Raw genomic sequence first — 16513 nt, forward strand, 5'->3', positions numbered from 1 at the left:
CTCCTTATATCAGAGAAAGCATTCACATTTGTTTTTTGGGGACTGGCTAACTTCAGTTAGCATTATCTTCTCCAGTGCCATCCATTGACATGCAAATGCCATGATTTTATTCTCTTTTATTGCTGAGTAAAATTCCATTGTGTATATATACCACATTTTTTTTTTATCCATTCATCCACTGAAGGGCATCTAGTTTGGTTCCACAGTTTAGCTATTGTGAATTGTGCTGCTATAAGCATTGATGTGGCTGTGTCCCAGTAATATGCTGTTTTTAAGTCCTTTGGGTATAGTCTGAGGAGAGGGATAGCTGGGTTAAATGGGGGCTCTATTCCCAAATTTCCAAGGAATCTCCATACTGCTTTCCATATTGGCTGCACCAATTTGCAGTCCCACCAGCAATGTATGAGAGTTTCTTTTTTTCATCCTTCTCAGGCACTGGCTACTCAGAGAATGCAGATTAGCAAGTTTTAGACTAGAAGTCGGAAGATCCTGCTTTTAGTTTTATGATTCTGCTGTTATCTTGCTTTGCTTTCTTTGAGTAAATCCAGTAAACTCTCAGCCTAAATATTTCATTTATTTTAAAATCATTAGACAAAATATGATACCACTGACTGCAATAGTTTTTAAGGTAAAATGCAGTCCTGACATTCCTATGTTTGCAATTTTAATATCAATCAATGCAAACAATCATACAGTTGCATTTTTGGAAATACACATAGTCATACACAAACATCTACATATGCCAGTGTCTGGATTCCTCTGGAGATAACTAGTTTTCTCATTTTCTATTCTTGAATTCAAAATTTTGGTGCCTGCTAAAGCTGCTATCCCAAGTTCTCTAAGGGAAAGAACATTGCCTTGAAAAGGGCAGATTTAATGTTTCAATATGGAGATTACAATATTGGATTAGAAACAAAGGAAGAATTAGAACAGTAATATCAAAATGACTTTTGGCTATTTTAAAATGAAGTATATTAAAAATAATTAAGGCTTGCTTCCTTAAATGGAAATGAGAGAAACAATTCATGGAAAATTTCAGTGGTGCTGAATCAGATAAAGTAAGGAGAAAGTGGGGTCATGACCACTTAACAAATGTTCCTTTCATTTTTTTCCAACATTCCTCTACAGAATGAGGTGGTGAGTGAACTCAGTGGAATCTCTTTGGAGCCTAGACTAGGGCTGTGTTTCCCATCAGAAGCCATGATTGTTGGCAGGTGGCCCCAATCATGTGGCATGTCTATTCTCTAAAGGCCCTTAAATATGTAGACCATGCTGTTGTGTTTGTGCTTGTTAATTTTAGGGTACAGATTCTGTTCCTTCTAGCTGTAGACTTTAGAAATTCTTAGAGTAAGATGTGTCCCAAGTGTCATCTTCTTCATTGCATTTAGCTGTTTCTAAGCATCTGGCTTGGTTCCAGGAACATGGTGGGTTCTCAACAAACATCACTGAATCTTGCCCATCACATGGTTTGTTTGCACATTTCAAGGTGTCTGAGTTGAGTCACTATTTTATAAGGTATAGAGAAAAATAATTACTGAATTTATTTCCAAATATTATCAGAAAGCACACTTCTACAAAAGATTTATTAATATTCTCCTAAGGTGCCTTTGAATATGAAATTTATCATTTTATGAGTAGTTATTTTTATAGATTTTGATATGCCAAAATTCTTTTGGAGGTATAAAGTGAAACTGGTTAAATTAACTCAGCTGATGTTTGGAAGAATCTTTAGTCTGTTTAGTATAGTGAGAAGAACAAGAGGTTTACATTACTAAGACCTAAATTCAGAGTCACTATATTGCTGAGAGCTTTTAGGATATTTTTTCCCCAACCTTCTGCACCCCATTTTCCTATCTATAAAGTGGGGACAATAGCACATAGCTGTTTTGAAGATAATAAATAATATATGCATTGGGTCTGGCTAAGAGTGGACAGTTAATGGTACCAGATATCCCCATTCTGTTACTAATAACCAGAATAACCCTGGAAGTAGGGAGTAGGGTACCAGTACCTGTTAAGTTTCAGGAGTTCCCTGGCATGGAGAATCTCTGATCAAATGAGACCTGTTTCTCAGAAGGCCCCTTGCTTAATCCCCTATGTTCATCCAGTGATTCAGGTCCTCTCCGCATTGCAAAGACACCTTCACCACCGGAGGAGGCTTCACCCTTGCCAAGCCCCACAGCCAGTCCCAATCATACACTAGCGCCTGCGTCCCCTGCACCAGCACGGCCCAGGTCGCCTTCACAGGTAGGAGATCACACACACTGGGGGGATAAAACTCATGTGAGGTGACTTCATGGCCCATTCTCTGGTGCTGGGCCATTAAGAGATGTTTCCAACTAGGAAAACTGAGCTGTGAGGCAGTAGGCATTGTAATTACCACTGAGAAATCCAGTTCTCTTATTTGACTTTTATATTTCTTCCCATGCTTTATGTTTGAACCTCTTGAGACTTATTGCCACATTCTCATCTTCCTCAGGCTAGCTTGTGCTTTTCTTCTATCCTATCTTGCTCTCAGAAGCCTACCACTCATGGGCTAGGGATGTGGCTTAGTGGTAGAACACTTGCCCAGCATACATGAGGACTTGAGGTTGAGACCAAGCACTGCAAAAAAGAAAGAAAAAAAAATAAGAATTATTATTTTTTTTTTTCCAAAGGTTCATTTAATCTCACCTTCCCCATTCCTTTTAATGCTTTAGGTTGTACTTGGGGCAAGTACTGCCAAGAAAAGCAGTTAAGTTTATGTATCATTTCACATTTTTGTATTACTCACAGTTTGTTGTGCATAAGTAGCCACTCAATAAAACTGTGTGGACCAAATGATTGAAAGAAACAGTAAGGGCTAGGTGAAAGTAACCAAACAGGACAATTCCCATCTTTATGTTTTTCTACTTTGGGTGAAAATAAAAGGCCTGTAGGAAAATTTGAATTCCCAGCCCAGTTCAAGTATTCATGAATATGGTTAAAACCAAGGAAAGTCATAAGAAGATATATACAACCTATCTTCAGTTCTTATTTCAAAATCCTGGAGCATACATTGAAATGGAAACTGCCTATAGTTGATCTCACTGATTCTAATAAAAATCTTGCTTGGTTTTAGTTTTGAAACTCTAAGTTATCGCTGAAATGAGAAATAATTTTCAGTTTAGATCACAGAAGATGTTGGCTTAGTTTAAACCTTGCGGGCCCTGTATCCCTGCATGGAGTGTTTGTGTTGAGATGAACAGACTCTCACAGCCTGGGTTTTTCTTACTGGACCATAGTGTGTCAGTGCCCAGAGGGCCATCAGTGACATCTTGCATTCTTTACTTCAATTAGTTAGGCCTATATCTATATCCAGGTCCAATTTTCCATTTGAGATCTGTTTGCCATCGAGTTCTGTTCGTGTGACATTTCTGCCCGTCTTGCTTGTCCTATTTGGCTGCTTTAATGTTTATATTCAATGTTTCTAGACAAGAAAAGGACCTCCTGTCCCACCTCTGCCTAAAGTCACCCCAACAAAGGATCTGCAGCAGGAGAACATCATCAACTTCTTTGAGGACAACTTTGTTCCAGAAATCAGTGTGACAACACCTTCCCAGGTGAGTGCCTGTACAGAACTGGCATGCCCATGAAAGTATCATGGTGGAGGGACTCTCAGAGGTCAGCTCTAGAACAAGTGGCAGACAGTATAATCAGCAATATGAATTTACTTGTCATGTTGGTTTGTTTTAATTACTTTGTGTGTCTAAAGCTTTCTTATAAGGGAAATGTACAGTGTATGAATGTTCTAGTTTTTTATACTAAGAACATTGTACTTATTATAGAAAATTAGAAAAATATTGAAAAAACAGGAAGAATTTTCATAATCACTAAAATCATGTCACTGTGATATATCCACTAATGTAATTTGGACCATTTTAGTCTTTCCTCCACCCTGAGTATTGTATTGTTATATAATCTTGATTGCTACTAATATATATTGAGCATGATTTTATGTCACAATAATGTCTTTGCAGAAATTTATTTAAGCCTACTATTCTATCATTGGATATACCAACCCCTAATTGTTGGCCACAGGTGGCTTCCAATTTTTCTATTACTTCCCCAGCATTTCAGTGAATATCTGTATATAAACTAATTTATATTTGTGTCTTCTATTATTTCTTTTATAATGACTCGTAGTAGAGAATAGGAAAGTAAAATTAGAAGGCTGAATAATTTTAAGTCTTCTGCCATTCAGCTTCTATCATTTCTATGACTCAGCAAATGGGAATATTAGGGTGCACACTGTTTGGAAAGATGCCTGGGTACACATGTCCCAAGTATAGCTATCTGAAGACCTGTCCCTACTATATTTACATTTTGTTAGAGGTGCTAACAATAATACTGTAATTGTCAAGTACATCAATAATAACGTTATGTTTAATATCCCAGTTTTAGTCACCTCTCAGGTATAGTAGCAATAACAAGAAGGTCAGAAAGTTGAACTCAGGAGGGATGCAGTAGAAAAATCATTATTTATTATCCCTTTTGAGGCATTTGTCAATGGGTGCATTGGTTTCTGAGATGTGGTTTCCTTCTTAGGTTGTTTTTACAGGATGCTGAATTTGATGAGCTAACTAGAGTTTGCAGTGTGGTTTAGCATCTCCTTTGAGATGGGGAATTGTATGTTGACTGATGCATGGGCAAATTCCATCTGTAGATACACAGATGCCTCCAGGGATGGCTCTGCTAGGGCACATGATCTTACCCAGCTCTTGCCATTTGCTCCGACACCAAGCTTTAGCAGCAATGATTTCTAAGTTGTACTGTCCCCTTTTCTTTGCTACTCTTCTCTTTTGCTACATGATTTTCACATTGAGAATGCTTTAGGGGAATTATGCTCTTACCCAGGTACTTTTACTTGACCCTCCAGGAGCATCCTCTCAATTCCATCACTAGTAGAGATGGTTGTCCTCTTAAAGCCTGTGTACTCAGTAATGACATCTGCATTTAGAAGATGAAGCAACTGAAGTGGCAAGAACATGACACATAGACTAGTTCTGAAGTGACAATGAGGTTCAGAGTGTTCTTTCTTTTTAAATGTTTTTTATTTGAGATTTACAGGCACCTAGATAAGGACCCTTGATGGTGGGAGAAAAAAAAAAACAACTCAAAGCACTTTTGAAAATTACAAATGCCTATAGAGGTTCCTAAGTACTTCTGGGAACATTAACTTTTGCTTTTATTGCTGCATGACAGTGACAGAAAAAGTTAAAGAGTTGGGGAAGGGAGAGGAAGTATCTTTCCAAATGGAAACATCCATTCTCCAGCTACTGCTCCTATCAGGACACAAATCACTGGTGAAACCGCCCCCTCTGAACTTTGCTAGCACTTTGTGACAGACCCCAGGACACCTCTCTACCAGCACTGGTTGCTGGTTGCTGACCAAATTTGAAAAAAAAAAACAAAAAAAACTTCCAGAGACATTATTATGGGGTTGCATTTGAGGATTCTACATTTGAATGTTGATACATTTTCTTTAAACATGAGAAGGAGATATAAGGAGACAGAAAGGGTTTTCTGTCGTTTTTTTCTGAATCTGCAAAGGAACTTAGCTCCAGCAGTTGGACCCCGGACTACAACGTGAAGTGTAGTTTCCATTGACTAAATGACACTCATCTCATGTCAAGATGTAGAGAGAGGAAGCGAAGCAGGATTTGTATTTCAGTCTCCTTTCTGGCTTATTTAGTGAGATAATCTAGCTTTATTTAAGAATATGCTGACCCTGTCTTTTCCTGAAATGTTTTAACAATCTCTTTAGTTGGCTTGTTCATCTATAACTATAAATAGCCATTTTGTTTTGTTTAAGCCAATCCAGCAGAATTCCTGATTCATTAGGTCTGGAGTGGGGTCAGGAGCTTACATTTTTAACAAGCTTTCTATTGGTGCTGATGCCGCTGGTCTTGGGACCCCACTGTGGGAACCACAGTGGTTTCAGGTAATCAGGATTTCTCATGGTACAAATCTGTGGTAGAATTTCCTCATTCACAAACTATCACAGTGAATTAATAGATTTCTTCCAACTAAGCCAGGTGTACATTTGATTGTCCATTTATATCTATAATATTAAAACATAGTATGACTAAAAATGTTCCTTATTTAGGAAGGTTGGATACATCAATGTGCTTACACTATTAGATGTGTTGATCACACTATATGCCAAGCTACATGTTATAAGTGAATGGATTGCATTATCTTGATATAATGTGTCTGGCAGTATACTGATGAATGGGTAAAAGGGAATAAATAGCAATCAATGTGTGGAGAACATGAGTTGCTGACCACAAAGAAGTACCAAGAACTAGAAAGCTGAGAGGTATCTGAAAAGGGTTTACCCAGATAACATTCATATTCAATGATCCTTTTAAGTTTTATTTTAATATTAATTTTTTCTAATTGAATTGCCCTACATTTAGAAGATGAGTTTATATCTCCAGTTTGCTATTTTTATCAAGAACTTAATGGAGAAAAAAAAAGTATTTGTGTTAATCCTGCTGTTTGCTCCAAATGTAATGGTTGAAGTGCACCCAGTCTGGGTATAGCTCACTCTAAGTGTCAGAGTGTCATCTTCACACCACCCAGTGTCATCACATAGTGATTCTCTCAGTGTGTCTTGGTATTGAAAATAGAGATCTATCAGGCCTACAGAGCCCTCTAATGGCCCACACCTTAACTATATCATGGGATTTTTCTCTAGGAAAAGTCTTTACTGACTCATAAGGAGATGCCCGGTTGTCAGACCAAAAAGCTTATCTTGCATTTCTGGTTCATTGTTTACAAAAATAGACCTTTTAGAGAACTAACTTATCCTGCCCTCTTTTTCCCTCCCAGAAACATAAATAGAAAAAGTCTTCTATATGTGGTTCCAGCATTATTCTTCTAAAATAACACTTTTTAAAAATGTGTTCTTGAGGAACACTGATCTCATTGGATGCTGTGAAAAGGAGGTGCTGAAAAGGAGGGGCTGCATTCATGTTTTCTTTTTTTGTAGTGCATGTCAGCATGTTAAAGACTCTGGGAAGTTCTGCAACAAAAGAAGCTCCATTTAACTTCATTTAAGTCAGAGCTTCTCAAACAATCTCTCTGCCCCCCATCCAAAATACCTTGCTCCTGAGAAATAAATGTTTGGTGAAATATTTTAGGAAATGAAAATTTAAAAGATCTTATGTCCCTGGAAACCAAATCTATGGATAGAAACAAGATTTTTTAACAGGATATTTGTAAAAAATAAAGCAATCATGTACACAAAATGCAAGATTTTCTCTTTTTTCTTCAAAAAATGTTTGAACTACATTTTATTCCAGCTTGATGACTTGACTTTCAATTGAATGTGCTCTCCCCTCTCTCCAAGGACTTTCTAAAGGATTCTGTTCCTGAGCAAGTATTTTTTTCCATATTAATAATTTGAGTCATTTGAAATGAGCATATCATTAACATTTTCGTACCTAGTCTAATGGGATTCCATAAGTAAAATGCTATCCAGCCTGGGGGAGCAGTCTACTCACCAATCATCCTCCTGAAAACAGACCTGGCCCCCATGCTCTGGGACAAGCCCAAAAATATGAGCCCAGAATTCCTGGGGCATATGATCAAATCTATATATGGAATAGGTTTGGACAGTACTCCACAAGGAGATATGTAGATCCTGTCCAATGCAGGTCTTGAAGCAGACTTGTGTGGTCCTGACCAGACAGGATTGACAGCCACAACTGGTCTCAACTACCAGAGAAGGACTTAGAAAATTTTAAGAAATATGCTTAAAAGCATTGGTCCTCTCAGATGCAGGTGGGTCTCTCAAAGTCTAGGAGCACCTTTTCCTGTACAGTGGCAGAGAGGAAGAAGAAATGTCTGTTTTAGAATATTTTTTCCATAGCAGAAAACCCCAGAATTTTTTCCTAATTTTTCCCCCAGTAATAATGTTGCATATCTTTTCTCTTTGATATGGTTTTCCCTTTTACAAATCCAGAGGGATTATCCTTTGAGCATTCAAGCTTATTCTTCCAAGCCTGCTCATGGCTCCTGTGGAGATGTCTGTTATGCTGTCAGACAAGACATGAGCATAGTCTTTCAGCCCTGTGAGTGTTGAGACCAATTTAATACCATTTATTTTTCACACATATCTCTGTTTTACAGCCCAGCACTGCATCTTTCCTTTTAAGTTTATAAAATCATCCAATTTTTCCTAGCCAATTAAATTGAAATAGGTTTTCAACTTGCAAAATCAGTGCATGAAATGGCCTCCTTTTTCTCTGCAATCCTGATGAAGCCTGCTTATAATTATGGACATACACATCACTCACTTGCTGGGTGTCTGCAACCTTGTTTTAAGTAGTACATTGGCTTCTCTTTTCAATGTAGGATACTTTTGGACCAGTTGCTTCTTCTTTTACTTGCTGTTTTTCAAAATAAACATGTTAACATTATTTTAAGACACAAAGAATTATTAAGATGGAATTTGTAAGGGAGAAAAATTGCAGTGTGCATCAAGCCCAAATTTAGTCAGTTTATCACCCTGGTGGATCATCAATATCATTACTCCATTCCTTGAACAGACATAACTAAGCAGTGCAGTTTATTTATCATATAATATTATGAAAATGTTTTTAAATTATTATTTATCTTTATCTTTATAATCTTCTAAGCTTCTCAGACTCCAGAGGTTCTAATAAAATATCTGTGTTCCTTGAATATATTATATGTAAGGTCTACATAATTTAACATTGACATTGATTCTGGGATTTATGTCATTATTCCTGCTTATCAGATGAGCGAACCCATATGATTTTTCTGCCATACCATGGTGCTCTGAGGGCAGTCATGGGAAGCAAAGTGTCACAGGGTGCCAGCATTTTAAGCACCTGAATAATAGCAGATATGAGGCATCCAGTAAATGATCAAATTTATTTAACTGCCTCTCTCTTTAGTGTCTGGGATGCATGTATTCCAGAACTTGCTTGGGTTTCAGTATTTGTAAATTCTTCAGGTGGTTATGCATCAGTGATATTGGTAAATACTAAGAGGTAGTGGTAGGAGGATCTTCTTGGAACCAGGTTAATCCACTGGTCATAACAGAAACTCATTCTAAGTATAGGCTGATTCCACCATTCTACTCTCTTTATTCTCAATACTGTCAACTTTTATACTCTTAGTCATAGTGTATATAAAACCCATGACATACTGCACTAAGAACGACTTTGCAGTTGACTAACTTGTTCCATAAAAATAACAAAACAACAAAAAACTAGAAAAGCACTTCCCTAGAAAAGTTGAGTTTATTGTGTGTCTAATCATTAGGGCACTGCAGGATTCTTTAAATGAGGGTAGGCACTAAAAGCAAATGTGATGGGAGAGCAACTGGTAAGTCTAGGTTGTGAATAGAAAGATCTGCACTGTACCATTCTTTTCATTCCATGTATGGCATACAGGGAGCTAATACGTGACAACATTATTTTAAATTATTGAAAGATGTTCCGTTCTAAGATTGCAAATATAAAATGCTTGAACCCTGTCAATATACTATAGTTAATATTATTATTCATGTGAACTGTAATTCTCCATCTACAGCAATCTTGTCATAGGCTTCCAACCATGAAGTTGAAATTCCCCTGGCTGCTGCTTCATCATACTCATTCACAAAATGCTAAAACTTGATTCATTGTTAGAAATTATAAATTATTTTGTTACTCTTAAATGAAAATAATTTATATTACATGAAAAATAACTCCTAATAGGCCTTGCTCCTAAAACGCCCTTTGTCCTTTCCACTTTAAGCTACCTATTTGACCTCTTTGAGGACTTCAAATGTCTAACACAATACCTGAGAAATAGTGTTTAATGAAACACATATCTTAAAATATGTTTAATGAAAGAATATGAGATCAAGAATTTCTGTACATAGTACCTATGACCTCCTGATAATCTGGCTTACTGTAATACTACTTATTATGACTTAAGAAATTACTATGTGAGTAGCTGTGGGGCTGATTTGGAGCTATATGTTTTATTCTTGAATGTCTTGTAGCTGTAACTATAAGTTGCAAGGTCTGTTATTTCATAACTTTTAAAAATGATGCCCCAAAAGATATATGGTCAATGTGAAAAAAATTAGTAAAAGGACAAAAAAGCAAAAATTAGAAAGTATAAATTTCCAGAAAAAAATTTATTTTTTTTCAGTCTAGTCATTTTATTTTTTTTTACTGTAATTTTTTTTTTATTGATTGTTCCAAACATTACAGAGCTCTTGATAAATCATCTTTCATACATTTGACTCCATTGGGTTTTGAACTCCCATTTCTACCCCAAATACAGCTAGCAGAATCACCTCTGTTACATTACTCACATTTTTACCTAATGGCATATTAGTGACTAATTTCTTTTTGTACAATGTCGCAATTTCCCCTTTTACATAGTGAACGCCATGTATAGCTTTGAAAAAATTCTTTAAAATAAGTTCTTCGATTTGTTATTTTTTTTTTACTACTAATGTAGCAAAATATTCTTATGGCAGTTTGGTCTTTACCTTATCATTTTTAGGTAGCAGAAGAACACTGCAGTGAAAGAATGTGTTATCCTAGGCTTAACCACTTCCATCATTTGGTTCTTTTCTTTTTGTCTTTTATTAATCAGCTTGATGTGATTGACATTCTGCAAACTGCACATAAAGTGTATTATTTGATAAATTTTGACACATGTATACACCCATAAAACCATCACCAGTATGAAATTAATGAATATACCTATAACGACCTTATTGCCACATAAAGTCACATTCATAGGCTCCAGTTGGGCATAAATATTGAAGGACACTATTCAACCCTATATACTATTAATTGGCATTACATTGAATCTGTAGGGCAATGACACCTCAACAATATTCAGTTGCCTGACCCATAGGCAGAGTGTATCTCTCCCTTTATTAAGGTCTTCTCTGATTTCTGTTTGTTATGTTTTATAGTAGTTTACAGTGTAAAACTGTTCCACATTCTTTATTCGCTTTATTTCTAAATATTTTACATTTTTAGTGCTATTGTAGCACTGGTTGTTCACACAATTATTACAAATAAAACTGATTTTCCTATATTGATGCTGTATTTTGCAGCTTTGCCAAACTCTGTATTTTGTACATTTCATTGGATTTTCTATATAGGTCATCGTATCTTTTTGGCAATTAAGACAGTTTTTCCTTTTTCTTTCTAATATAGATGCTGTGTATTTTTTGAGGGGAGGGCACTGGGGATTGAACCCAGGGCACTTGACCTCTAAGCCACATTCCCAGCCCTATTTTGTATTTAATTTAGAGACAGGATCTTACTGACTTGCTTAGCTTTTGCTGAGGCTGGCTTTGAACTCGTGATCCTCCAGCTTCAGCCTCAGAGCTGCTGAGATTACAGGTGTGCGCCACCATGCCTGGCTGTGTATTTGTTTTCTTGTCTTATTTCATTGTCTTCTACAGCCAGTGTAATGTTGAATAGAAATGGTAAAGCAGTCATCCTTGTCTTGATCTTAGGATAAAAGCATCTAGTAATTTACTGTTAAACATAGTATTAGTTGTAGGTTTTATAAGATGACTTTATCAGGTTGAGTAAGTAGTCTTTTATTTCTACTTAGTTGAGGCTTTTGAAGGGTAGTGGATGTTATTTCTCAATCTATTAGGGGGATCAGACAAGTATTCTGTTTTAGTTTGTTAGTTTGGTGAATTACACTGATTGATTTTCAAACCATTGATTTCTCAAATAAACCTTATATGACCAAAATGTGCTATCTTATACATATATTTTGGGGTAGAAAGGGGTAGGAGATAGGGAGAGAGAGAACAGCTTGTCAATTCTTTGTCTACAGTTTCCATGTCTGTTCATGAGGAATGTTAGTCTATTTTATTATTTTTCTTCAATAATATCTTTTTCCCAATTTTAATACCAAATAATGCTTACCTCATAGGATAAATTTGAAAATCTTTGTTGGTTTTCAGTTTTCTGGAGACTTCATGTAGGACTGTTACTGTTTCTTCCTTAGATAGTAAAATTTTCCAGGAAACCCATCTGGGCCTGTTTTTTTTTGTTGTTGTTGTTGTTATTGTTGTTGTTTACTTATTTTGTTTTTGATAAATGTTTTAAATTATAAATACAATTTCTTGAATACATATAGAGCAATTTAGATTATCTGTGTTTTGAGTGAACTTTAGTAATTTGTATTTTTCACTAAATTTGCCCTTTTCATCTACAATGTCAAATGTATTTGGAATAAAGTAGTTCATAATATTTTCATATTATTTTAAAAATCTGTAGTATCTGGGATGATGCCCCTTTTCTCATTCCTGAAACTGATAATCTGTGTCTTCTTTCTTTTTTTTTTTCCTGATCAGTCTGGCTAATAATTTTATTACAAAGAATTATTTATTTCATTGGTCTTCTCAAAAAACTAACATTTGGTTTTATCAATATTTTCTCTCCCAGGCTTACTTTTTTTCATTTTTCCCCTTAGTTTGTGAGGAAGAAAGAAGATGAGGCTGCTGATTTTTTTATCATATAGAGAGTCCTCATTCTGTAAAATTTTTCCTAAGTTCTGTGTTAGCAGAATCCCACAAATTTTGATATATTGTTTGCGTTTTCATCAAATTTAAAATATTTTCTAATTCCCATATTGGTCTTTTATTCATTAGTTATTTGAAAGTTTATTATTTGTGGATGTTTTAGAAATCATCTTGGATGGTCTAAATATTTGGATTTTCCAGAGTTCCTTCTGTTTTCTAAATTAATTTAATTACAGTGGCATTAGAGAACATACTTTGTATAACTTGAATATTTTAAAATTTATTAAGACCTCTTTTGTGTTCCTCACTATTGCTCATCATGTTACATTTCCATGTGCACTTGAAAATAAAGTATACTCTTCTCTTGTTGGATAGAAGGTTTTAAAAGTATAATTAGGTCATGGTGTTGTCTAATTTTTTTTTAACCTTGATTTTCTCTCTGCTTTTTCTTTAAATTACTGAAAAAGGGGTACTGTTTTATTTTCTTATAAAATTATGTGATTTTATATTTGTCTTTGCAACTTTTTTTTAATTTTGGATATTTTGAAGCTCTTTAATTTATAAGTATATAGGAATTGACTGCTTTTTATTTTAGGAAATGTCTTTATCCATGGTCATCTTCTTTGATTTTAAATTTACTTTGTTTGATGTTCATGTAACTTCTTCCAAACCTATATCTTTTACCATCTTTTGGCTTTGAACCTATTTATGTTTCTGCATTTGAAGGTAGTTCCTTCTAGAGAGTATTTAAGTGGATCTATTTTTTTTTTATCCAGTTCGATTATCTCCCCCTATTGATCACATTGTTTAGACCATTTTTTCATTCAAGGTGATTATTTATATGGTGAGTTTTAAATCTAATACCTTGATATTTTTTTCCCTGCTGTCTCCTCTGTTCATTTAGCCCTTCTAACTATTTTTCTCTATTTTTTTGAGGGGGATTCTTTGAACATTTTTATTATTTTCTTTGTTTATTATCCATAGTTTGTTGTGTTGTTAGTTGTTGCTTTAAGACTTATAGTATGCATCCTAACTATCATTGTGTACCTTCAAATGATGTGACACCATTTCAGATATAATACAAAGAGAAGAATCTCACAGTGGTATAATTCCAATTCTCTACTTCTTGTTTTTGTGCTATTTTCATGGTTTTTAATTTTACCTATTTTATAAAATTCACTTTACTTTGTTATTATTTTTCTTTAAACCCTCAATTATCTTTTAAAGATATAAAACTATACAAAATATCATCTCTATTTACCTATTCCATTATCAGTTCTGGTGTTTTTCATCTCTTCTGTAGGTTTGTATTTCCATTTTTTATCATTTTCTACCAGAGAGATGTCCTTCCACATTAATTTTAATGTGGTTTTAATGGTGATTTTTTATTTCTGTTGTGCATCTGGAAAAGTATTAATTTAATTTTTGTTTTTTAAAAGACATATTTATTTATTTATTTATTTATTTTTCTAATTAGTTATACCTGACAGTTGAATGCATACTGACACACCACACATAGATAAACTATAACTTCTTATTCTTCTGGTTGTACATGACATAGGATCACACTGTCATGTACATAATGTATTTTTTTATTTTAGTTATTTATTTAATTTTTTTGTAGTTATAGCTGGAAAGTATGCCTTTATTTTATTTATTTTTTATGTGATGCGAGGATTGAACCCAGTGCCTCACATATGCTAGGCAAGTGCTCTGCCACTGAGCTATAGCCCTAGCCCAAGAAAGGAAATTTTATTTTATTTTATTTTTATTTATTTTTTTACCCCCTTCCTCACTTTAACTCTATTTATTTATTTTATTATTAGTTGTTCAAAACATAACAAACCTCTTGACATATCATATTTCATACATTTGATTCAAGCAGATTATGAACTCCCATTTTTACCCTGTATACATATTGCAGATTCATATCAGTTACACATCCACTTTTTACATACTGCCATGCTAGTGTCTGGTGTATTCTGCTGCCCTTCCTATCCATTACTATCCCTCCTCCCCTCCCCTCCCCTCCCATCTTCTCTCTCTACCCCATCTACTGTAACTCATTTCTCTCTCTTGTTTTTTTCCCCTTCCCCCTCACTTCCTCTTATATGTAATTTTGTATAACAATGAGGGTCTCCTTCCTTTACCATGCAATTTCTCTTCTCTCTCTCTCTTTCCCTCCCCCCTCTCATCCCTGTTTAATGGTGATCTTATTCTCATGCTCTTCCTCCCTATTCTGTTCTTAATTGCTCTCCTTATATCAAAGATGACATTTGGCATTTGTTTTTTAGGGATTGGCTAGCTTCACTTAGCATAATCTGCTCTAATGCCATCCATTTCCCTGCAAATTCCATGATTTTTTCATTTTTTAGTGCATAGTAATACTCCATTGTGTATAAATGCCACATTTTTTTTATCCATTCATTTATTGAAGGTCATCTAGGTTGGTTCCACAGTCTAGCTATTGTGAATTGTGCTGCTATGAACATCATTGTAGCAGTGTCCCTGTAGTACGCTCTTTTAAGGTCTTTAGGGAGTAGTCCAAGAAGGGGAATAGCTGGGTCAAATGGTGGTTCCATTCCCAGCTTTCCAAGGAATCTCCATACTGCTTTCCAAATTGGCCGCACCAATTTGCAGCCCCACCAGCAATGTACAAGTGTACCCTTTTCCCCACATCCTTGCCAGCACTTGTTGTTGTTTGACTTCATAATGGCTGCAAATCTTACTGGAGTGAGATGGTATCTTAGAGTGGTTTTGATTTGCATTTCTCTGATTGCTAGAGATGGTGAGCATTTTTTCATGTACTTGTTGATTGATTGTATATCCTCCTCTGAGAAGTGTCTGTTCAGGTCCTTGGCCCATTTGTTGACTGGGTTATTTGTTATCTTATCGTTTAATTTTTTGAGTTCTTTGTATACTCTGGATATTAGGGCTCTATCTGAAGTGTGAGGAGTAAAGATTTGTTCCCATGATGTAGGCTCCCTATTTACCTCTCTTATTGTTTCTCTTGCTGAGAAAAAAACTTTTTAGTTTGAGTAAGTCCCATTTGTTGATTCTTGTTTTTAACTCTTGTGCTATGGGTTTCCTATTAAGGAATTTGGAGCCCGACCCCACAATATGTAGATCAGAGCCAACTTTTTCTTCTATCAAATGCAGAGTCTCTGATTTGATATCAAGCTCCTTGATCCATTTTGAGTTAACTTTTGTGCATGGCAAGAGAAGAGGATTCAGTTTCATTTTTTTGCATATGGATTTCCAGTTTTCCCAGCACCATTTGTTGAAGATGCTATCCTTCCTCCATTGCATGCTTTTAGCCCCTTTATCAAATATAAGATTGTTGTATCTTTGTGGATTAGTCTCTGTTACCTCTATTCTGTTCCATTTGTTCACACGCCTGTTTTGGTACCAGTACCATGCTGTTTTTATTGCTATTGGTTTGTAGTATAGTTTGAAATCTGGTATCGCTATACCGCCTGATTCACACTTGCTGCTTAGAGTTGCTTTTGCTATTCTGGGTCTTTTATTTTTCCATATAAATTTCATGATTGCCTTATCTATTTCTACAAGAAATGCCATTGGGATTTTGATTGGCATTGCATTAAACCTATAGAGAACTTTTGGTAATATTGCTATTTTGATGATGTTAGTTCTGCCTACCCATGAGCAGGGTATATTTTTCCATCTTCTAAGATCTTCTTCTACTTCTCTCTTTAGGATTCTGTAGTTTTCATTGTATAAATCTTTCACCTCTTTTGTTAGGTTGATTCCCAAGTATTTTATTTCTTTGAGGATATTGTGAATGGGGTGTTTTTTCCCATTTCCATTTCAGAAGTTTTGTCGCTGATATACAGGAATGCCTTTGATTTATGTGGGTTGATTTTATATCCTGCCACTATGCTGAATTCATTTATTAGTTGTAGTAGTTTCTTTGTAGACCCTTTTGGGTCTTCTAGGTAT

The 16513-nt window shown here is 35.3% G+C and overlaps 1 protein-coding gene across 6 annotated transcripts in view; it reads left to right on the plus strand.

The window, feature by feature from the left end:
* Amph (amphiphysin) overlaps positions 1-16513 on the plus strand; it is a 226875-nt gene that overhangs the window by 159219 nt on the left and 51143 nt on the right. For all 6 annotated transcript variants that reach the window (XM_078039845.1, XM_078039844.1, XM_078039847.1 and 3 more), the window contains exons 10-11: positions 2109-2247; positions 3453-3581. In XM_078039845.1, coding sequence (XP_077895971.1) covers positions 2109-2247; positions 3453-3581 — 268 coding nt within the window. The remainder of the gene's footprint in view (positions 1-2108; positions 2248-3452; positions 3582-16513) is intronic.

The sequence above is a fragment of the Ictidomys tridecemlineatus genome, chromosome 2 (genome assembly GCF_052094955.1).
Source record: "Ictidomys tridecemlineatus isolate mIctTri1 chromosome 2, mIctTri1.hap1, whole genome shotgun sequence".
NCBI lineage: Eukaryota > Metazoa > Chordata > Mammalia > Rodentia > Sciuridae > Ictidomys > Ictidomys tridecemlineatus.